General features: G+C 50.4%; 1 protein-coding gene across 14 annotated transcripts in view; it reads left to right on the top strand.

Moving 5' to 3' along the window:
• The window catches only part of TNC (tenascin C), a 92,636-nt gene extending 74,151 nt beyond the window's left edge, over nt 1–18,485 (top strand). For all 14 annotated transcript variants that reach the window (XM_064579906.1, XM_064579907.1, XM_064579912.1 and 11 more), the window contains 11 exons: nt 440–562; nt 1,446–1,589; nt 3,670–3,789; nt 5,578–5,721; nt 6,468–6,598; nt 9,835–9,967; nt 11,578–11,729; nt 12,646–12,742; nt 13,661–13,822; nt 15,795–15,958; nt 17,744–18,485. In XM_064579906.1, the coding sequence (XP_064435976.1) occupies nt 440–562; nt 1,446–1,589; nt 3,670–3,789; nt 5,578–5,721; nt 6,468–6,598; nt 9,835–9,967; nt 11,578–11,729; nt 12,646–12,742; nt 13,661–13,822; nt 15,795–15,958; nt 17,744–17,854 (1,481 nt within the window). In that variant the 3' untranslated portion in view covers nt 17,855–18,485. The remainder of the gene's footprint in view (nt 1–439; nt 563–1,445; nt 1,590–3,669; nt 3,790–5,577; nt 5,722–6,467; nt 6,599–9,834; nt 9,968–11,577; nt 11,730–12,645; nt 12,743–13,660; nt 13,823–15,794; nt 15,959–17,743) is intronic.
• The last annotated feature ends 5,891 nt before the right edge of the window (nt 18,486–24,376 follow it).

Here is a 24,376-nt window from a genome sequence, read left to right as displayed (position 1 = left end):
CAGGGGTTTCTAAATGAGGATTAATCCTTATCAGTTACAAAGAACCGTACAATGGTCAAGTCTTGGTATCATTTAATAAAAGGAACTAGAAAGCAAAGGTTTGGAAAAAATGCTAAAACTGAAAAATTATAGGATGGCATATTCCAAGCTGTGAAACCACCAGCCTCACTTCCTCAGATATCAGCTGTGGTGTTAACATTCTACTTGAGTGAAACCTAATGGCAGCTCCATGGCCCTGGGCCCTGTACCTGAATGCGAGAACAATCGTCTCTATCAAGTCACAACTTGACCACAGATCACCACATTCTCCATCCTAAAGGCTTGGCTCAGACACGAACTCTAGAAGCTGAGTTTTCCTAGATAAGGAATCCAGGAAAAATTACTGATGAGCAAGATAGTTGACTATTTCTGGGTTTCTCCTGTGCTTTCTCCTTGACAGCCATGGGCTCTCCAAAGGAGATCAGTTTCTCAGACATCACTGAGGATTCGGCCACTGTCAGCTGGATGGCGCCCTCTGCCCAGGTGGAGAGCTTCCGGATTACCTACGTGCCCATTGCAGGAGGTAGGGCACTGGAAGGAGGGGTTGGAAGGAGCAGCCTGGAGGGTTTGAGTGGGGTAGTGAAGAGACTCTGATAACTCCCATCCTCCCAAATATGACCAAAGAAAATTACTTCCTTCTGTTGGAGACCATATCTGTAGGTTTCATTTGTAAAGTGCTGTAAGATCCTTGGAAGAACTGCCTTGCGAAGGGTCATTTTATGAAGACCCTCTTCCAGCCTTGAAACCCTCGACTCCTATAAGAAATGGACCCCAGTGTTGTTTTCACACAATGGCAGAGACTCTAAATACACTGGTCCTTTTCTCTTTGAGCACACTCATCTGAAAGCTGATCCTGACCTGGCTGTATGTGAGGTTTTATCCTTTGGTCCTCAAATCTGTCTGTCTCAGTAGAGATGGGGAGTTGTGACTTTGCTAGTAGAAGTGGGAGTTCTAGTTCAATGCACAGGGACCACAACAAAGACCGTGGTGGGGGCAGGGGGGATGCACCGTCAGATCTGCTTAACCCAAACCTAAGACAATGGGTTAAATAGACCAGATATACATTACATAGTGAGCTTTTCATATTCTCTGTGGGATAAATAAATAAATAAAAACATGCCAGCTCTCTACTGAATGGAAACTTGCCATTTTTAGCACATTGTGACTTCATGTTTCTTCCCCTCCTGGCTTGGTTTTTGGCATCTGCACGGGTGGAAAAAAAGCATTATACAAAAAGTAAGACCTCTTCTCTTATGCCAGAGGATAGGAGCAAATGAGAGGAAGTCAAGAAAATGGTACTGGATCAAGATATAATTTCATTTCCAAATCGGATACACCCATTCTTGGGGCAACAGTAAGTTTCAGTGAGGTTCACCATTCCCGATCTTGCTTTTGCCATGTTCCAGGGACACCGTCAGTGGTAACTGTGGATGGAACCAAGACTCAGACCAGGCTGCTGAGGCTCTTACCTGGAGCAGAGTACCTTGTCAGCGTCATCGCCATGAAGGGCTTCGAGGAAAGCGAACCAGTCTCAGGCTCGTTCAGCACAGGTGTTTTTCTCACCTTCCGCACTATTGCTCATGACTCAGCAACTGGAAAAAATTTCTTTTATTTGGGAAATCCTAGTGGAAAATGGACTGAATTTGGACCACCAGAGATCTCATTTCTGGCCCGTCCCTGGCCTGTTATAGGCAGGGACCCTTGATTTCATCCTGAACTGCCCTGGGCCTTCATTTCTTGGGTTAGTGTGGAAGAAAGAACACACGTTTGGGAGTCATACTGCCCTGTCTACCACTTCTAGATACATGAGCTGTCAGTTACTTTCTTCAGGATCTAGTTTCCTTCTCTGTAAAATGGGTACAATTCTGCTTTCTTTGCAGGGTGCCATAAGAATCACATGACATGATTTATGTAAAACATCTGTAAATGGAAATGACTGTGCACGTTAATCCACCTCCTTCCCTCCCTGCCTATAGAGGAAACCCTCTGTAATGGTGATAGCTATAAAGTAGCTACTCCTGGCTGGGCTGCTACTGCATTCCAGGCACTGTCCCTAAACCCTTTGCATTTAAACCATGCAAATGCCTACGTCATTCCCATTTTACAGAGGAAACAACTGAGATCCAGGGAAATGAAATACCTTGGCCAAGGCCACCTAACTAGTAAAGTAAATGCTGAAGCAAATTTGAACTTAGGTCAGTCTCACTCCAAACCCTGTGTTCTTCTAAAATAGAGGATTGTTTTCCTATTACAACCTGATTTGTACAGCATACTGTAAGGAGGGGGAAATAATGAATTGCATTGAAGGAGAATGAAGTGGAAAATTTCTCTTCAGGCAGCCATGTCTCTGAACAATTTATCCTTTGATAGGCGAGCAATTATCCAGTCTAATCCATTAAGGGATCCAAAGAATGGGCCTCATAGGAAATTTTAAAAATATCCTAATAGTCGAAAAAAGTTGATTATATGCAATTATAACATCCCATCTGAACCCAGAGTCCTGTCCACCCTGCCACACAGGCCCTTATTTCCCCCATAGAAACCTTTCATTCATGGACTTTCCGGTTGCAAACGCTGGACGCACTCCCTCCTGAGGCCCATTGTCCTGGGCATTTAAAGGAGATTCTGTACAGACAGGCTGAAGCAGGAAGGAGCTTGGAGTTGACCATGTGGGCTCCCAAAAGTACTCTGCCTCCTTCTGCTTCTCTGGGCCGTCATCACATCTCTTGGGGCTCAGGAGCCTCATCTTTGAAATGAGCTGATGACAGCTGACCTCCAGCCTCCCAGGGCCGTTGTCCTGGAGTAATTGAGTCATAAATGCAAATGCAAGAGGATAATAGTCCTCTTTAGGTTAGTTTCTGAGAAAGGGCTGCTGGGTCATCACAGGGGTCGGTTAAACGGGCCAGCGCCCTTTGTCAGTACAAGTCACTTGGCAATCATATCGAAGACTCCAGTAACGTTAATAGTCATGTTACTAATAGCAGCCACCGTGAGTGAGCGCTGCCCCAGCACGTCTCACACACGCAAGGTCTCGTTCATCCATCTAGCAGCCGCCCTCTGACACCTGAAGAAATGAGGTTTGGAGAAGGGCACACAGACGCTAGGCAGAGAAGCCACGATAGAACCGGGGCCTGCCAGCCTCTGGGCCCTGGCTCCGTGTTGCCCACCAGCCCCCTAACCGGAGCTATCATTCAAAGCCCAGAAGAGCCTCGGGCAGCCTTGACTCTGGGAGGCTCCCTGTTTTTGTAAGTTCTTTCCCTGGGAACAGTGATGAACCATAATGATAACCCTCATCATACGTTCAGCCCTTTCCAGTTTATATAGCTCCTTTCCACCTATACTATCATGTGAGCATCAGAATAACCCTGAGGATAAATCCAGGCAGAATGAGGATCTCCATTGTACAAGTGGGGAAACAGAGACCCAAGAGAAGCCAGCCAGCAAGGGAAGAAACCATGACTCAAAGCCAGGGCGCCCTGGCTCCAGACTCAGGACGTGAACTGTGTGCGCACCAGGCGCCACGTTCCAACACCAGGAGTCCAGGAGCAGTGAGACAGCCGAGCAGCTGTGGGCTGGTGTCTGACCCCACCACTGCCTATCTCTTCAATATATCATCGTCTGTCTTTGCAGCTCTGGATGGCCCATCTGGCCTGGTGACAGCCAACATCAGCGACACAGAAGCCTTGGCCATGTGGCAGCCAGCCATTGCCCCCGTGGATAGTTATGTCATCTCCTACACAGGGGAGAAAGGTAAGGCCATGTCTAAGACCCTCCCCACCAGGAGGAGTGTCTGTCCTGCTGTTCCCCTCCTCCCTGTCACGTTTGGACCAGGAAAGCAAAAATACGTGGGAAGCTTGGAAAGGCCAGTGATGTTCTTGAGGCTCTCAGAAGAGACTAATGGGCTGAAGCCGGGGCTGGGCAGGTCGGTGTGGAGGGCCTGGCCAGCGGGGGGCAAGGGAGGCCTCACCCATCCTCCTCTGCTTGTTGACAAGTGAAGAGCATCAATGTTGTGGTTACACCAAGGAAGGCCGGTAGGCCATTTAAAGGAAAACAAAGGGCACATTTCCAGCCTGCATGCGTTTCCCTAGCCTGTCCCCCCCTCTCCTGCGAGTCTCCCTGCCTGTCACCGTGAGCCTCCCTCTCTAGGCAGCAGCTCCCATCTCTTACAAAGAATGAGTTCAAAATCTAGAGTCTTAAACAGGCTATTCCAGGAGGCACTGGGGAGGCTGGGCCTCTTAGAGGCTACAGAGGAGTTAACAGATGCAATTGAGAAATCAGAAATTATTTCTCCTTGTCCTTGCAGACATCTGTGCTGATTAATATACTTATTTAGCCGACTAAACACTTGTTTGGGGCACCAACACATCACGGCCACCAAAACGTAAGATCAAATACAAGTAAGAGAGAGGAGAAAGAGATTGTTTTTCAGTGAATGAATTCATGCTTTTGTAATGAGCTACCCTAGAAAAAGACTTTACTATCTGAATCCCAAAGCACGTGTAAGTTTCCTATTTTATGGTTTAGGATTGTTTTACTTGCAGTGACAACGTGAAGGGATGCCATAACCTGTGCCTGGGGCCTCTGAAAATCTGCATTCCCCCCCTGGACCACTACCTAAGAGAGTTCTTTATGAGCATAGAGCAAGTTGGAGAGTGAGGGAAGAGAGATTTCGGGGTTTATTCTTTTTACTCCTCTATTCATTCATCTCTTCAGTTCTTAAATATTCCCCATGAGCGAACTCCTCCGAGTCAAGGAAGCTGGTGATGTTGTATCTACAGTAAACCAGAGCATAGTTCACAGGGATTATGGGATTAGTAGATGCAGACCTAGAAAGGGGCCTGGTCCAGGAGATGGGGTCTCATGGATGATAAACAGGATGATCAACTGATCCCAGGATACCCAGGACTTTCCCAATTCCAGCACTGAAAGTCCCACACCCTGGGAAATCTCTCAGTCCCTGGCCAGCCAAGGTGGTCGGTCACCTGTGATCAGGAAATAAACACACGCACCTGGCGCCATGTTCTGGTTTCCACCACTGGACTTGACCCAGTGGGTCTGCGAGGCACTAACCAGGCTCTAGAGCATCTGCAGCTGCCCAGTTTTTGTGGTTCTCCAGCCTCGTGATTTAACAACATTTGTCAGATTATAAAAGGACATGAGAGTAAGTGAAAAAGAGGGGAAAGCAAGTGACGAGACACATTAAATCTGGGCAGCCCGAGGCTTGGAGACGTTAGCTGCAGCTCTCGTTCCTGCACCTCCGCTGCAAAGCTCCCCCCGGCCAGCACCATGTGGAAACACCTCCTGACCCCCAGGCCCCCTTCCTCCTGATTTGGTGCCTGGAAAAATCCAGTCTCCATATGATAAATCCTTTGTGCATGAGGTGAGTGCTCAAGAGAGAGAACAGGGTGTGAGTCATTTCAGAAATCAGACCTGCTTTTCTACAGGGTCACTGAAAGTTTGTGTTAGAAGTAGGTGTGTGTGCCATGTGCCAAGCGTGCTGACGGCTAGCGGTCACCGCTCGGTGTGTTTCTTGTTTAGTGCCAGAAATTACACGCACAGTGTCCGGGAACACGGTGGAGTACGCTCTGACCGACCTCGAGCCTGCCACGGAGTACACGCTGAGGATCTTTGCAGAGAAAGGGCCCCAGAAGAGCTCAGTCATCACTACCAAGTTCACAACAGGTATGAAGACGCCCACCCACGGCCTCCGTCTTAAACTCCAACCCCTTCCTTCTCAAGTCAGGTCCTTGCAATGTGATGACATCCACATCAGCTAAGTTCACCAGTGCCCACTCAATCGGGACCTTAAGAAACACACCGTTTCCTTTTGAACTGAAATGACCTTGTTCTCCCCCCGGACTAAGAAACGGTTTTAAGAGGAGGGCTTTTTTAAAGTGGAAAACCAGTCCCTACTGGCCCTCAACCCAGTATTTAATGATCCCTGTTCTAGGCAGGGAAATATTTTTAAGAGAAGGATTTTTCAGGCACGTTTTCCTAGATGTCCATTGGGTTTTTATACATTGAGATCCTTTTACAAACTGTAGCAGGCAGGGAAAGAGAAGAAGCAGCCTCTCAGTAGGGATGAATGCCAATATCAGCATTCATCTATCCACTTATCGAGGAGCAAGAGAGGCTGGGAATTATGTTCACAGCTGTGTCTTTCTTCCCAAATCCACCCAAGGCCAATCAAGAGTGTGTTGGGCTCAGGAAAATCTGGCCCTTGGGATGAAACGAACCACAGAGAATTCTGCCTTTGGAGATCGCATGATTCAACCCCCTCGTCTACGGGGTGGGGAAGGTTCTGCCCAAGGTCATATAGGTCAATGGTAGGGAAAGGACTTGAAGCCAGGCTTCCTAAAAGCCCAGCCAAGGGAGTTTTGTCCTAGAGTTGCTGACACATTTGCTAACAAATGACTTATCCTCTGCAGACCTCGATTCTCCAAGAGACTTGACTGCCACTGAGGTTCAGTCAGAAACTGCCCTCCTCACCTGGAGACCCCCCCGGGCATCTGTCACCGGCTACCTATTGGTGTATGAATCCGTCGATGGTACAGTCAAGGTATCTTGAAGTATATAAACTCCCCGCTACTGTTTGAAACATGTACATGATCCTCAGCAGAGAGAAGAATCACCCCGGGGCTGTTTCTCCATCTCAGTGCAGCTAGAAAGCTGAAAATAAAAAAAAAAAATTAACAGGGACGGGATGCCATGCCAGACCTTCTGAATCATATGCTCCGGCCTCCCTGTCTCATTTTAACCAGACTCCAGTTTTGATGGCCCGCCAAGGTCAAGAACCACTGCTCACAAGATTTGAGGACATTTTAGGAGCTGGATGCTGGTCTTTTAATGTTTTATTGAGCAAAAGCCAGAGGCTTCTTGAGCATCTTTGCCATATATACAATCTCGCAGATGGCATCATTCCATTATATATTGAAACATACATCACCACGCTCCTAAGACAACAACTGTTAATGCTATTTACAGCAATTGTTACTGATATTCTCTACCCATGAACATCTTTTCTTTTACTTTCCAATTCAAAATAACTTTAACCCTTCCTTTCACACAAGTGAACTTGATCTCTAAACTTTATTTTCTGAACTTGTTATTGAACTTTTCGTTTTGGTCATCGCACTCTACATTTCTAAGATCTTTTCCTTATTCCCTGCTCATCCATCTTTCTCTAGCGTATTGTTTGTATTCCGCTTCTTCTCTTAATCTCTAAGATGGATGATATTTAATTCTACAACCTGCATAGTGTCTCTTCCAAGTTCCTTTTTTTTTTTTTCCTTTCTTTCTGTTTCACTGCTATTGTTTGGTTTGGGTCTTTATCTTTCATGTTGGAGACTTCCGCCCAATGTCCGATGGTCCTTTTGTACTTGAGCCAAGAATGAAACAGCTTATTGGGAGTTCCGATGGCAGACACAGGGCTTGTCAACTAATGAGGCTCACCGTAGAGTAAGCAAGTGCCCAGCAATTTTGTTGGGGGACTCACAAGTAGCAGTTCTGTAAGCCTTTTCTCTTGAGCTAATCCACCTCCCTAGAGGGTCCTCCAACCCCTTCAAACCAAGCTGCCAGGACCATAGCCCGAGGAAGAGCCTGGGCCCCCGCTGTGTACACACCTTCCCTTCTGTTTCCAGTGTAGCTCCACGGGGCCTGGTGGATTTGAATCCAGAGTCTTCTCTCTGGCTCAGTGTCTCCAGAGAGTACACCTCAGCCTTTCATCTGGACTGGGAAGGACAGTCATCCAGACTTGGTGTGGGGGAGGGGGGGATGGGAGAGCTTGGAATCTGTTCCTTATTTAAGCTGTTAAACAAACTTTTGTTCAGCCATGTCCCACACTGGCCTTCAAAGGCATCTTTGTTTTTGTACACATCCCATTCCTGAACTTGCTAGGCCCTGCAGCATTCATCAACCAGCTTCAGGATGGCCTCACCCACTCAGCCAACTATCCCCCAGCCTGCCCCCTCGCTTGTCACCCCACCGCATCCCTTCCCATCCGTCAGGATTCTGTGGACATCGCATGCCTCTGTCTGTCTCGTCTGTCATCTGCTTCATCCTCATGGACTTGTGCTGCCTATCCCTTCACTCTCATTTCAGGGGGTTTCAGAAGAAAATAGAGCTAAACTGGCATGTCTAATCCGCCATGTTTTACTAGAAGTGGACACACATTTCTAGTTACTCCCGTGGCCCTTCTTTGAGTTGGCATAACAACGAACTAACTCACTGCATGCATGGAGGCAAGTCCTTTACTTTCTCTGGGTGTCGTGTTCCCATCTGTAAAATGAGTGCATTGGACTCACCAGCCTTACAAGTTGCTTCCCGGCAGGCATTCTAGGACTGAGTTTACCTGAGTCCTGAGCCTCATTTCAGTCTACCCCGATTACCTAGAAAAGGACTTTGCACAGCAGCCTAGAGAGCTGAGCGGTAATTGTATCCCCAAGTAAGTCAACGAACCCAGCTTTATACCTGATCCTTCCCCAGGGACCAGACCTGGGGGCCACATAAAGGTCACCAGGTCACCGATGTCAGCCTACTGACTTACCTTCCTGCATGTCCAGTCCCCAACTGTGTATGTTTCACTCAAGAAAATAACCTGATGTAGGAGGAGAGAGTCCTGGACAGGATGTGGGGAGATAGGAGGTAGGACCAACCTCTGCCACCAACACATTATGGAGTGAGAGTGAGTCCCTCAGCTTTTCTGGAAGTCAGCCCCCCACCCCTCATGGGAAGCATCAGGATAACCTCACCTGCCCAGCGTGAGGATGCAAGAGAGCATTGCAGGGGCCTCCGCCCTGACTCACTATTGCCCACAGCTTGTCGGCCATGTTTGCAGGCAGCAGGCACCGCTGGGTTGGGTTTGCTAGCAGTGTAGGGTGAATTCCAATCCCAGACACCCAGGTCATCTGCTAAAAGGTGAATTTGCAGGCATGGGAAGCTAGAAAGAGGATTTGGAAAGGGGGAAGACCTCCTGGAAGCTGGAACTAATGTTCTCTGAACAGTAACACCGTGAGCAGTCACAAACTACGGGGGGGTGAGAGGAAGTCTGGCCGCAGAGGCGCACGCACGCCCCTCCTGGACATCTCTGTTCTAGAAAGAGACAAGCCGGGTCAGCTCAGGCTTCCACCGTGCCTGCTGAGCTACTGCAGTCATCCCCTGACTCAAGAGATCCCCACACTGACTGCATCCGAATCATTCGGGGAGCTTCTTTGATATGCACCTGGCAGAGCCCCACTTCTGGCTCCTACGATGCCGCCGGTCTGGGATGGCGCCCAGGCGTTGTATTATCTTAAAGCTTCCCAGAGGCCTGTGAAAAAGAGCCATATTAGGGACCACTGATATAACTGGTCTGAAAACCTAAACCTTTTGTCCTTTGTGTGGTTCCTCTTGCTACCATGTTAAGCTGGGTTCACTTCATTCACTTGTTCAAAAACCTTTTGGGAGTCCGCATTCCTTATCATGATAAACTTCGGATTCCATAGCTTGGCACTTAAGGCCCTTTATAATCTGGTCTTTGCCTACTTCTTCCACCACTCCAGCACCACCCAAAACCAAGTGTGGTTCAGGTCGGTCATTACCTCCTCCTCTGCCCCTTCTGGCCTCAGTGCCTTTTTTATGCTGCACTCCCCCCATCTCTGATGTCCCAGAAATGAGCATGGAGCCTGACATAGAGTGAGGCTCAGTGGATTCTTTTGAATGAAGAAATGAATGGATGGGTGAATGAATGAATGTGTCATCTGTACCCTGAGGATTTGGGTGGCAAAAAAACTGTAACATTCTTTCTTCTGCCCTTAGGAAGTCATTCTGGGTCCAGAAACCACCTCCTATAGCCTGGCGGAGCTGAGCCCCTCCACCCACTACACGGCCAAGATCCAGGCATTGAATGGGCCCCTGAGGAGCAAGCTGGTCCAGACAGTCTTTACCACAAGTAAGGGGCTCAGGGTGCAGCGGGGCCTTGAGATCGAACTTTGTGAGACAAGACGGACCCTCCACTTCTCTGACCATGACTGAATTTTTCCCTCAAATCTCTTAAAATGATCAGTGCCTGCCACTCCCTGAGAGCCCGAGGAATGTGGGTGCAGGAGGTTAAGGGCCTCGTGGTGAAAGGGAAGGAGGACCAGTAGTGAGACCTCTGGATGCAAGCCCCATCTCCACCACTTGCTCTGGGTGATTTAGGAAAGTTACTGCCACTCTGCAAGCCTCAGTTTCTTCATCTATACAGTGAGACTCACAGTAGCCCTTCCTCACAAGGACCCTGTGCAGTGTCTGAACTCCTAGCCCCAGTGTGTGGCCCATGGGCCGGGCTCATTGTAAGCCGGGTCCTGTGAACAAAGCCTGTCCGTAGTCGAAATCAAAACCAGTCCTCCCACCGAGCTGGTAGAATCATCGGGCCCCATTTTCTGCGGGGCAAGCAGAGGCTCCCAGAGACTCAGTGACTCCAGGCTCTAGCATGAGTGAGAGGCAGATCTGGGCTCAGGGATTCCGGGCCCTGGGAAGCACCCTGCGCCCTGCCACTGGGTGTCGTCCACAGATGGCCAATGTGTGAGGCCTTTCTCTGGTGAACTAAGAGGACGCACGCATTCCTGAGGAAGGGAGGAGTGGGCCTCTGGAAAGCCCTGAGCGCAGGATACCCGGCGTGCATCCCCGGCCGCCTCCTGCCCTTTGTGTCTGGCTCCAGTCACTGCACACTCTCCAGTCACTCTCCCTGCTGAGGGAGCTGCAGAAGCCAAAGCCCTTTGCCAGACCTCACAGCGGGGTGCTGGGAGCACAAACACATGAGTGTGCCCTAAAGATGCTCCCAGACCAGGGCCGGGACATAAACAAGGGCACAGCTCATGACGCAGCCTCAGGTGAAGGGGGTCAGGTCAGAACCACCAGCTCCCTGTCCCACCTGCTCAGCACAGCCCCAAGACCGTCCATTTCTGTCAAGTTTTACATTGTTTTTACATCACATTAGCGCACTTGGAGATTCTCCAGGCATTCTGTTGGGTCCCTCTAAGACTCCCAGGCTCAGAGCAGTTAAATGACTTCTCCAGTGTGCCGAGGCAAGAGAGTGCAAAGTCAAGACTAGAATTCTTGTCTTTGGCTCCCAAATCCTCTGAAGAAGTCAGGACGCATGGTTTTTAGATGCCCTGTCGAGTGCCCTGATCCACAGCGAGCCACCGACTGGTGCTAGAGACCCGGCCATCCTGCCAGTACCTGGGTCTTCAGCAGGTGCTGCCTGGCTGCTCGAGGTAGATCAAGGTCAGCCTGATACTCGCTCCTCACAGCGGCTCAGCTCTCCTCCCGCCGATATCATTGGCGACTTCCATGAGTGTAAGAGACTGAGCTGGGTGCCTTAGATCCATAACCTCAAAAGCCTCATCGCACCCCTGCGAAATAGGCTTTACCCCCATCTTGCACACAAGAGAACAGAGCTGCGGAGAGGTTAAGTTGCTTGCTCATAGGCATGCAGCCAGTACGCAGTGGAGCTGCAATCTGAAAGCTCCTACCAATGTTCCTGCTCGAAGAGGGCCACTCTTCCTTCTGATCCTGCAGGTGGACTCCTGTACCCATTCCCCAGGGACTGCTCCCAAGCAATGCTGAATGGAGACACGACCTCTGGCCTCTACACCATTTACCTGAATGGTGATAAGGCCCAGGCTCTGGAAGTCTTCTGCGACATGACCTCTGATGGGGGTGGATGGATCGTGAGTATCGCCAGCTCTCAGGCCTGGGGCCTGGGGCCTGGGGGCAGAGGGCACAGCCCGGGCTGCACTCACACACCAACGTCTGGAGGTTTTGCAAGATAGTGCCTGTCATCCAGAGACGCTCAGGAACCATCTCTGAAACAAAGGAATGGGGAAGAAGCCGGGGATAAAAACCAGGAGAAAATAATTTTCTTGTAATTGATCGGATCCTCAAACAGCTCTGTGATGCATAAAAATGATGGTGGTCGTGGAGCCCATTATGTGGATTAATTAGCATTTGCTATCTACCACGCACTGTGCTAAGAGTTTTATGTGAATTATTTCAATCCCAATACTGTTTGAGCTGGGTAGTATTTTTTTTTAATTAATAAACCTTCTTTTTTTTTTTTTTGAGAGAAAGAGCAAGAGCAGGCAGGAGGGCAGAGGGAGAGGGAGAAGCAGACTCCCTGCTGAGCAAGGAGCCCGATGCAGGACTCGATCCCAGGACCCTGGGATCATGACCTGAGCCGAAGGCGGACACTTAACCGACTAGGCCACCCAGGCGCCCCATAAACTTTATTTTTTAGAGCAGTTTTAGGTTCACAGCCAAAGTGAGCATAAAGTGCAGAGAGTGCCCACATACTCCCTGTCCCACGTGCATGGCCTCTCCCCCTATCAACATCCTACACCACAGTGGTGCATTTAGAACAAGTGATGAGCCGACCTTGACACATCATAATCACCCAAAGCTGGGTGGTATTTTTAATCCCTGTTTTTTAGGTGGAGGTGGCCTGCCCAGAGATACACAGCAAATTAGTGATGGACAGAGCTGGGGACTGGTGCTTTTCCCACAGTTCTGATGTTCTTCCTCTCAGAAAGATGCCTTCTCTTTCTTCCGATAGCTGAAGTGCGCCCTGATTCATTGGTTATGTTCCAGGTGTTCCTGAGACGCAAGAATGGACGTGAGGATTTCTATCGCAACTGGAAAGCCTATGCTGCTGGGTTTGGGGACCGCAGAGAAGAATTCTGGCTTGGTAATGCAGCCCTGCCTGTGTGTGTCCCAAGTGCCCATATCTGCCCTCCTTGTTCCTAACCCACAGCAACCCGTGGGAGAGAAGGCCTAGGAGGAAACAGTAGCTCTGGTAGTAGACATGGAATATCAACTCTTCCATAGAAAAGACTTTAAAGTCCCTAGGTCATTAAAAATAAAAATCTGGTTCAGAGAGAGACCGCAACCAGACCTGAAGAATGAGCCTAGCCTGAAGTCATTCACTGAACCACTTACAGACTCATCCTCACTGATACTATTAACTATTTCCGTCCTGGGCTCCAGGTGCTGAGATGGGCCTTATAGCCATAACCTTGAGCCCCCCAGCACCTATGGAAGGTAGAAAATTCCCTCCTTACACGTGGGAAAAGAGGGATGAAGTCATGTGCTCACAAGAATCTAGCCAATAAGCAGTAGAGCTGCCACTTGAAATCTCCCCAAGCAACACCACAAAGCCATCATCCATCCATCCGTCCGTCCGTCCGTCCGTCCATCTGTCTGTCCATCCATGTAGCTCGTACTTTCCCACAGTCTCCCTGCAGGGGTCACTGTTCCGCGCTCCGGTGCCTGCACTGGGGAATGTCCACCCCGTTAGCGTCCACTGCCTCTCTCCTGCAAGGAGCTGTGGAGGTTAAAAGTGCTTTCTCCACCTTACCTCCTTTGAGCTTCACAATGCCCTAGGAGGTGGGCAGGGCAAAGATGTCGCCCTGATTTTACCTGAGGCTCAGAAACGTCCTATATTTCGCCTGGTGTTGTGCCAACGAGAGCGCAAACGGCCAGACGCGGTCTATGCGAGGCGAGCCTCTTTACAGAGCCCAGCCGCTGCTCCTGCAGGGTGGATGCAGTAGAAGCATCGCCCTCAGTCACTTGTGCTGCTTCTTTAACCCTCGCCTGTCCTCCACAGGGCTGGACAACCTGCACAAAATCACAGCCCAAGGGCAGTACGAGCTGCGGGTGGACCTGCGCGACCACGGGAAGACCGCGTACGCCGTCTACGACAAGTTCAGTGTGGGGGACGCCAAGACCCGCTACAAGCTGAAGGTGGAGGGTTACAGTGGGACCGCAGGTAGGGGACAGCCACACTCCCTGCCTCCGAAACCACAAAAGCGTTCCTTGGGTTTTTAGCTCATTCCTCCCTCATTCCTTCCTTCTCGAATCCATCTGCTTATCAGATCAACAAATATCTGAATCCTTATTAGGTACTAATCCAGAGCTGCAACTGGGCAGAGGGGGGTAGATATTTTGGTCACCAAAACACAGAGTAGGGTTGGGAATCAGAACAATACGTCTTTTTCTTACCCATTTTTAGATATCAACTTTAGATGGATAAACAGTCTTTTGGGAGCCCGAAGACTCACCTAATCCAGTGCATCTAAATTATTTATTCGAATTTTTTGTGTACATATGACCCCCGGGGATCCTGTTAATGGGCTGGTGCAGACACACCAAGATTCTGCATTTCTTACGGGTTCCCTGGAGATGCCACTGTTGGGGATGCTGCTGGTCTGTGGACCACACTTTGAGTAGCAGGCAATCCACTCCATCCCCCAACTGCTTGCATCTTTTCAAAGACATTCCTGCCACGTGGTCATCCAGCCACAGCCCACATACCCCCATGACCAGAAGCTCACTACCTGCCAAGTGGCCCTTCCGGTCCTTGTCTGGTACATGACCTAGCTCAGATCCAGATCTTGCAGATGTCATTGCCTTGAAATGACCTCTGTGTGCTTTTCCGGCTCCACGTTAGAGGAGAAATTAATAAGGAAGCCACACGCATTTAGGCCTATGAGGGAGCATCTCCTTTTGGCGGATATTCCGCAAGCGTTACCCCCTTCCAGTTCTCACGGACACTGTTCCACTGTTGCTATAACACAGATGAGGAAACTGAGACCCAGAAAACCTGGGTGATTTGCCCGAGGTGGACCCAGGGGGCAGGCTTGGTGGCAGACAGGTGTGCTTGGTAACGAGGAGGGACCAGGTCTGACAGTACGACCACTCCTCCCTGCTTTGGGCTGGCGTCCAGTTATGTCTATGAAAACAGAAAAGACAGAAGCTATGGTACATTCCCAGCCTCTCTGAGCCCCGAGAGGAAACATCCATAATAGGGAGAGCCTCCAGAGAAAGATTGGCCATCTAAGCGGAGACCAGGCTCTTTGGAGATCAGTGTGGCTGTGGTGAAGAGAGAGAACCAGGGGCCAACATTGTTTTCATTCTTGCGTCCCGCAAAGAATTCTGACATTTTATTACCTGGCAATAAATATCTGTTTGAGTGAAGTGGCTTCAGGCAAGAAGGTTTTGGTTACCGGGGGTGGGGGTGGGGGGGATCCGGGGGGAGTCACTGAGCAGCGGGAATGCGGCCTCCACCGCCTCTCGGCACTGATTTCCAAAGCCCCCTTACTAAGGTGACCCTGGTAGAGCTGCATCCTCTGGTGGCAGCCAGCTCTCCACAGGAGGGCATCTTGTTTCGTCCATCCCTACCTGCTCTTGGTCACTTCCTCGTTAAAAAGGCATCTGAGACCCTTTGTACCTTGCTTCAAAATATCAGTCCTGCCTTTCCATCTCTGTGCTCCGTTATGTAAAGGAATGTAAAAAAAAAAAAAATGATAAAAGTAACAACAATCACAGCTATTATATAGCATACCCCTCTACCTTCATATCCATTGATGGTCCCAACAGCATACTGAGGTGGATGGGATCAATGTGCTAGTTCCATTTTCTAGAATAGAACAGTGAGGCTCAGCAAGAGGCCTGACGTGGGCCAGGTCACACTAGGGAGTGAAAGCTGGACCCTCAAAGCCACCCACAAGCCTCTTTCTACCACATTGTACTGTTTCCAGCAAAGAAGAGCCCTCGGGGGCGGGGGGATCTCTCATGACCACTCCAGTCCTGTGTTTGATACTAATCCTGGGCCCAGGGTTCAAGGGCAGCCCACCCTCCAGGATCTTTCAGTCGCCACCCCAGTTCTGTCCTTCCGAGCCCACGAGGAAACCGCCCCCCCCCTCACTGGGACTCCTCAGATCCGTATCTCCTCTCCGCAGGTGACTCCATGGCTTACCACAACGGCAGATCCTTCTCCACCTTCGACAAGGACACGGACTCAGCCATCACCAACTGCGCCCTGTCCTACAAGGGGGCTTTCTGGTACAAGAACTGTCACCGTGTCAACCTGATGGGGAGGTACGGGGACAACAACCACAGTCAGGTGAGCCAAGTGCGAGGGTCGGGGGCAGGGCTCAGGAAACCGGTCGCGGGTGACAGGCAGGCACCCCAGCCCGTCGGTCCTGGCTGAGACTAGGGGACAGCAGCCTCTGGGACCTGGTGTCACATCTGTTCCCAGCAAGGAGGAACCTCGGGGACACTGCAGGTCAGGTGAAATCCTCGAGACAGCACATGCTAACCCGTGAATGTCCCCGGGACACCACTGGTCAGGTGGATTCCAAACACAGAAAGCTCTCCTCAGACAGAGCCTTTGTCTGAACTCCAGAAGGAAAGCAGATTCAAGTGGAGGCGTCTAGGTGACGCAGGGATGTAAGTGGGGTGTCTTATGATGTTGCCCCCAGGACGCTTTCACTCTAGCATTACTGTACCACCTTTCTTTCCTCGTCCCCTGCCACCAGAGTGACACAAAGTCCTTCTGGAAAACAAACAAACAAAAACAAAAACTCATGCCCAAAAGGAAACTTCTTTTTCCATCCTCCTCCCCTCCAATGTGGGCGGATGTGAAAGGCCACGAAGGAGATATGGGAGCCCATCCGTGCTCCAGCTTTGCTCCGGCAGCCTTGTGGACTCGATGATGTCACTTTCCCTCTCCAGCCTCCGTCCCCAGCATAGAACAAGGAGGGCTGGCGTCCCACTGGGCGCCTCTGTCCGAGGGAGGATGGGGGGCAGAGGAAGGCAGTGCAGGGACCAAGTACTTCACCAGCACTGAGTAGTTACAGACACATTTGCCCATGGGGTGAGCCAGCCATTCTCACACCCCACCTGCCCGTCAGTCAGAGACTGCCTGCTATCGGTGCCCGCTGAACAATTCTAATAGTAAATCCTCATTTTACCAGCCATTAACTCCTGCATGTCCCCTCCCAGCCCCACGCCGCTTGAAGAGAAGAGGGGTCAGAGAGTGAGGTGGTGGCCTCCTAGGAGCTCTTGCAGAAGTGGACCCCCCTTGAGGCCCTGGTGGGGCAAAGGGCCTTGTCGTTTTCGACGGCAGACTCTACCATCTGTAGACTCTGTGGGAGAGTCAAACAGGGAATTAGGGGGCCCAGACCCAAATATAATCTTTTCTTGAGAAAAAAAAAAAAATCGTTTCCCTATTGGAGATGAGGGAAGTTGTATTTGCTTCACACCTACAATGTGCCCAGCACTATGATTACCCCTTTACAAATTCATTTAATCCTCATAGCATCCTTTCAAGGTTGGCATTATCAGACCCTGAAGGGTGGGGGGCTGGAAGATGGTGAAACTGAGGCCCAGAAAGGTTTGATGACTGGTTCAACACCATTTATGTCTCAAGTAAGAGCCTTAAGATTTAATCCTGTATGTCAGGTTGTAAGATTTGTGTTCTGCCTGTGTTCCTCCTGCCATTCCGGACAAACCCTTATTAAAACACTCCACAAGAATCCTGCGAATTAGAGACTCCCCTGCATCTAGCTAGTCAGTTCTGTAACCTCCAATCATGACCTGAATTCCTTCAGCACCTGTTCCTACTGATGGCAAGTTTCACTAGCCACCATATTGTTTCACGACGGCAGCTCAAAGCTCAATGCAAGTGTAGGTGGCTTCTGACTAAAATTTAAAAAATCGAGTCAGATTCAGCCAGCTCCTTTCCAAGTTCTCACTACACAGATCAACAGACAGATAGGCAAGAGACAGCTGTGAGCTACCAAATGGTCAGGTTCAAACAGAACTCCCTTTGTTCCCGTCGACCAAGCGGTGGTCAGTGAGCACTTTGCCTAGTGGGAACCTATCTGAGGTCTTCTCTTTTTCACAGGGCGTTAACTGGTTCCATTGGAAGGGCCACGAATATTCCATCCAGTTTGCTGAGATGAAGTTGAGACCCAGCAACTTCCGAAATCTCGAAGGCAGGCGCAAGCGGGCATAAATTCCAGGAACGACTAACTGGGTGGGAGAGGAGTAGGGCCCAGAGGAAGAAGCAAATTTTACCAAAGTCTCAGTACAAACCCATCCAACCATCAAGCCACACCCGGGCATTTGGCAGGAGCTAAAGCTGACCGTGGATCATCGGGGCGATGGCAGGAGCGCTGGCCCCACCTACTCTGCAAGTACGTCCTACGCACCAAAGACAACAGTCTCCACAGGTGTCTGCTTGTTGTTTGAATCAGCAAACATCTTCCAGTGATGGTGTCATGGTGGTTGTCCTTCTCTTGGGTGGCTCTGGGAATGGGAGAGGGGTAGGCTGTACAGTGGTAGTTTGTGTTAGAACCAGCTGTATTTTACACAAAGCTGTATGAGTATCATTATTTTTGTTCGCAATGATTCGGTGTGCATCATGGGAGGCCGTCCCCCGCCCCTTTTTTTACATTTCATGCAACAAAAACCAGAAAAGCAATACTGCTCGATTTTAAGGATACGATTAATATTATTAATATAATAAAAACGACGATGAAAACTAAGAATTTTTAAAGAGATCTTCCTTTCCAAAACACATCTGGACAGTACCTGATTGTATGTTGTTGTTGTTGTTTTTTAATAAAAGCACAAGTACTTTTAAATTCGGCTGTTGTTTTTGCCTTTCATTGTTGAGCCTGAATTCCACCAAAGGCAACGTATTTGAACAGAGGGAGGAATGCTGGAAAGGACCGGAAAGGAACAGCGAGGAGGAAGGGAAGAAGGGAGGGGGCGTACACGCTGGGAGAGAAGAAAGAACTTTTTTGAACAAGGCTGAACGAGGTTGGGAAAAAGTTCCCACTTGAGATTCAGCTTCTTGCTCATTATTTTTAAGACTAAGAGTGTGTGATTTCAAAGATGCCTTTGTACCCATCTTCTAGAAATTCCATGATATAGATGAGAAGACAGTTGTTATCCAGCAAGGATTAACATGCCCAGAGGCAGACTAGCTGAGTTCAAATCTTGGCTCCACCATCCCCTTGTTCCCTAATCTCTCTGTGCCTCAGTTTCCCAATCAATAAAGTGGGGATACTCGCACTTCTTAACTGCATAGCATTTCTGCAGAAAAAATAAATATCATCCAGATAAGGCCCTTAACATGGCTCCTGGGGTAGAGTAAGTGCCAATAAGTGTTCGCTGTCTCTACGATCGCTTTATATATGACAGACTGGGGTTCACAGAAGTGCAATGACTTGCCCGCAGGCTACCCACCCAATTAATCATAGAACTAGGATTTCAACTCCAGTCTCTGGCCCGAGTATTCTTGCTCTCCCTCGGGACCCTGATGAAAATCCCTCCTTCCCTGAGGAAATGTGTGCGGTGAGTTGCAGAATGATGGAGTGTGGGGAAGTCCTGCTGGATCCTTCCTACAACCCCAAGATCTTAGAACTAGAAAGAATGTCTGTTAGGAAGATCTCCCCCTCCCCCACTCAGAGCCCCCCTGTCGTGTCCCCCAGCCTCGGCCTGAATGCATCTAGTGGTGGAGGGAACTCACTGCCCAGCACGGCAGATCTGCTCGTACTCGGCAAATACCGAGTTAGAACCACATATTACACATTTGTCTTTGAAAACAGGGTGGGTTGGGGGTGGGGGGAGAGCAATTCCCAGTTAATTCTCTAGGGGATTTTCAGCAAAGGGACTTATTTAATGAAAATGTTTGGGCTGATAGGCCTCATTCAAATGGAATGTGATAGCTCAGACATGAGGATGAGAAGAATTTACGACTCAGGCCAGATCCTTCGCTGCTGAGTTTATCTTGCTTTAGTAAATGCTGTCACGTCATATACACAGTTGGCTGTTCCAGATCATAAGACTCACCCTCTGCAACTCCGCCATAGCAAACTCGCCTTGCTGTGTAAACCTGAGCAGACGTGCTCCTGCAACAACCAAGCCTCAAGTGGGAGGCTTAACCCGCTGCTGACGGTTCCCCTGGGAGGCCCTGCGCCCCGCTGCTGTCCCCTCCCCGCAAATGCAGTCATAACGAAGTGGGTGAGGTTCTTCCCAGAAGCCACACCAGAATCAAATTCCCCATCAAATAGGAGTCCTTAACCCAGGGCGCTGGGAAGGTTGCAGATGCCCCCATGTGGGGATGGGCAGCCAGAAGGACCCGAGCCAAGACGCTCAATGCTGCCCCCATCCTGGTCAAGGCATGAGCTCACAGTCCTCAAAGGAGTTCTTCAGTCGCTGGCTCTGGCTTTGTTCAAGCAACTTCCTCCCTCCTGAAAGGGCTCCTGGAAATTCTACTCCACTGCGGCCTCCCAGGAAGCGCTCCACTCAGAGTGAATTTCCAGGGAGTCTGGCCTTCCCTTTGTCCTTCCTCCATCTGCTCCCCTCCCTTCCCCCCTGCTTGTACCCTTCAAGGCCACCCTGCATGGATTATACCAATGGACCCCCAAGCCCTCAGGCTTCTGGTTGGCTATCAGAATGGGAAGTGCTGGGACAGTGGGGGATGGGGTGGGGGGGGCGGTCAAGGTCCTTATTTTCCAGCCCTACCTCTGTAGCATCACAGGGGGCTGACAGTTTCCCTCCCAGGAGAGGAACAGCGCCTGTCCATTGACCGTGCCCATTCAGCTCTCTGTCCAGGTGTCGGGTAACTGTCCCCCCTTGAGCCCTTCAGGCTCTCCTCCCTGCCTGCACCTTTGGAAACAGTCCCTCTTCTCCTGCCTCTCCCGGGGACCCTGACAGACAGGCCCACTCTCCGGGCACCCCTATTGTCCCTGCCTGCTGGCCTTACACCATTCTTTCCCCTCGGGCCTCCCACCATGGAAGCCACAGGGGAAAATACTCCCTCCTCCTCCCCGTGGGAGCCGGGGCACATACCTCGAGCCCTGCCCAATGGATACCTGCAGAGGGACTTCTAGCCTTGAACAAGGAATGAAAATCAAAGAGCCTAAGAGACTGGCTTCCCCACGGCCACCACAGTGTCTGCCCACACATCCCTGTCCTTCGGGACAATCCATCCCACCTTCTCCCTTTCTCAGCCTGCCCCTCCCATGCCATTCTTCTTCCCACCATTCCTTGCCAACTCCACATACAGGGTGGGGGCCCCTGTGGGCTGTGCTGATTGGCTCTCTTCTCCCCCAGGATTCTCTTTTCGCTTTCTGTTTAAAAGTCAGTGCTGAATGCCCCCCATATGCCCAGCACTAGATGAACAAAATAACCATGGGCCCTGGTCCCTCGAGCAGCTTCCATGCCAGGGGCAGGCTGGCAACAGCCACCACATCGGACAAGCCAACTGAGGGTATGCTTGGGAAGCAAAGCCGAGACACTACAAGAATATCTAACGAGGACCTGACCCTGACCGGGAAGGGTTCCCTGAGAAAGAACATCTGAATCGTGACCTAAACGATAAGTGAGCGTTAATTAGGGAAGAAGGCAGGGGAAGCAGAGGGCAGAGTATCTCTAGAGGCCCTGAGATGGCCCAGCTGTGCAGAAAGCCAGCCAGGAATCCCGTCCTGATGGTTCTTTTGGTCCAGGATAAGGATTTTGATCTTTTTCCCTAAATGCAATGGGAAGCTGCTAAGGAATTCTAAGCAGGGGAGGATTATGATCCTATCTTTTCTCTAAACCATCTTTGTGTTGCAGCCTGCAAGACAGGAGGTGCCACGGGGGCCCAGGGGAAAAGTGATGGGGTTTGAGTAGGTATGTTGTCATGGAGATGGGGCATACGGTTCTGAGAGATGTTTAGAAGGAAAAACCCATAGGACTTGGGGTCCCAGAGAGCTGCTCCACGTCCGCACCCCAGTTCCGGAACTGCTCTCAGCTTTTGCAGGGGGTGTCTTCTAGATGCGACTCCATTGTCTCAGTAGGGGTGTGCGGAGCTGGAGTCAAGGCTCCATGAGCCCCAGGAACCCAGAGGCCTGCAGGGTCCCATAGTACTAAGCATCGCTCCTTGGACTTTGGATGGGGGGGCGGCAATCAGGGAAGCTCCTTGGAGGTTACTGTGGTTAGAATGGGATTAATGCCAAGGCGAGGCTGTGGCAGAAGGCAAAGGGTAAAGGTGGTGGGGGGCCTTGCCCTGAAGGCTTTATGTCCTGTAAGTGCAGCTGAGAGGTGCTGATGGTGTTTAGGGCAGGAGTGACAAAATCAGCATTGCTCTTTGGAAGGCTCACTCCCATAGTAGAAAGGTATTTGCTCCTGCTAGCCTGTCCTCTGGCCTCAGTGGGGTGCTGGACGTCCTCACAGGTGCCCCCCACCACGATTCAGGCACATGTGGTATACTTGTGGCCAGCAGAGGGCTCCCTCCCCTTGTCCTCCTCCCTCCGTGGCCAGCACCGCAAGTGAATTTAAATCTCAGGAAGGAAGTCGGAAAAGGCTCTCCTCTTGAGAATCACTCCAGCCTCACCAAGACTGGAAAATAGATTCTACTGTGTTACAGAAAGAAACACACACAACACACTCAGTCAAAACGAGCAGCTCTGGCTTTAGCCCAGTACCTTTGCAGCTGCAGGTAAAGGAACTGTTTCAGAGCAGTGAAACGACTTCTCTGAGATTCACTTGATCTTGAAGTGCCAGAGCTAGGACTGAAATCTTAGATCTGACCCCTTAGGCCAAGTGCCTGGAGGAGCATCTCTTGGCATATTTATTCCTTTTATCCATTCTTCCATTCGGTACACGAGGAACACCCACCATAAGCTTGTTCCCTCATAACACTTTACAGTTTGCAAAGTCGATGTGAGTATAACTTTTTTTTAAAAAGGTTATTTATTTATTTGAGAGAGAGAATGAGATATAGAGAGCATGAGAGGGGGGAGGGTCAGAGGGAGAAGCAGAGTCCCTGCAGAGCAGGGAGCCCGATGCGGGACTCGATCCCGGGACTCCAGGATCATGACCTGAGCCGAAGGCAGTCGCTTAATCAACTGAGCCACCCAGGCGCCCTGATTATAACTTCTTTAAAGTAATCGTCTTTGCAGTCAGAGCTGAGCTTGAATCCCATTTTCCAATTACCGACTGATCTTGGTTGAGCGGCTTCATTTTTCTGAGTATCCTTAAACATTAGAAATAAGAAGATATACCCTGATGAGAAGTTGTGATGATCTGAAAGAGAAAAATGGACAGCACCTGGCCTGGAGAAAGTGCCAACCACACATTTCTCTCTCTAAAGTGGATAGACAGTAGTTCAAAGCTGAGCATCAGGGTAAAATACTCATGTCAGCCAGCAGATGGCAGTCTCCCCCGGCTTTAGGAGGGCACTCAAGGAAGTGCTCCTAGCGATGTGTTCAGGTGGCTGGAGACCCAGGCTCTTAGAAACCTCCAGGGAAACCTCCACCTTCACTCCAATCTCCTGCTCCATAAGAGGTTCAAATCCCATCCACGGGCAGCGGGGCATGGGGGGCTGTCTCTTCTGTTGTCTCCCCCTCGGCTGCACAAAACCTTACGTGAACAACCACAAACCCTCTTGCTTATCACCTCTTGCAAATGTACACCGGGGTGCAGGGAATAGGAATGTGGGGGACAGGGAGGCAAGGCTTCGGGCCCACATGTCCAATCCCCACACGGATTCCGCAGGACCACCACCCGTCTCCGGAATGTTCAACAGCTTCACTATAGTGATGTGTCCTCACTGACTTACTTTCCATTATGAATCCCTTGTTGTTGGGAGTGAAGGGCAAGCCCCCACAATTTCTACTGTCCTAGGCTGGTTCCTCTGGCTTGTCCCTGGCCCTTCAGCCTCAGGACTTCTCCTTTGTTACCGCTTAACGTTCCAGCACAGAGCGAGGCCCCTCTGGAAATGGGACCTACTTCCTATTATCATTGCTACTGTTTGACTTTCTCTCCTCAAAGCCTGGCTTAGACGGTGATCCTGCATCCCCAACGCTTAGCTCCCTGAGTCAGTCTACACCCTCAAAGAGGTGTAGAGCGATCCGTTAAAATGCTGAATCACGTCATTTCATTCCGCTGCCCCAAACCCTCCAAGCTTGCCTTCTGGCTTAGAGCAAAGCCCGAGAGTGACCGTGGCCTTGGAAGCCCGGAGGGATCTGTCCGTCAGTACTGCTCCGGATGCCAGCCCCGTTTCAGGACAGCCCGCCGGCCGTTCTTCAGACCCAGCGCTCTCCCACCACAGAGCCTTCCCCGGAATGCTCTTGCACACACGCACACAGCCCGCTTTCTCACTGCCTTCAGGCAACTTCCCAATGTCGTCCGCTCCATGAGAGCTCTCCCTCCCCACCCCACCTGAACACGCACACGCGTGCCCTCCACATGTGCAAACCGCTGCACACGCACACCAGCCCCCCCATCCCCCGTACTCTTCTCTTTCTCCAGAGCTCGTATTTCCACCTGACTCACTGCTGCTTTACTTACTTACGGGTATGATTTCTAGAAATTAAGCTCCGTGACAACAGGGACTTTCTATGTGTTTGCCCCCTGCTGTATCTCCAGCACCTCGCACGGAGCCCGTTCTGTGGTCTCCCGGTCCTTACGTGTTAACCGAATACATGACCAGACCTAGGAAGAGAGGCAAGCAGGCCCTATTCGCCTCACCTTATTCTCTGTT

The sequence above is a fragment of the Mirounga angustirostris genome, unplaced genomic scaffold (assembly GCF_029215605.1).
Source record: "Mirounga angustirostris isolate CCGP_5_RB_7025 unplaced genomic scaffold, mMirAng1.0.hap1 SCAF_15, whole genome shotgun sequence".
Taxonomy (NCBI): domain Eukaryota; kingdom Metazoa; phylum Chordata; class Mammalia; order Carnivora; family Phocidae; genus Mirounga; species Mirounga angustirostris.
This window is presented reverse-complemented; position numbering and strand designations above follow the sequence as displayed.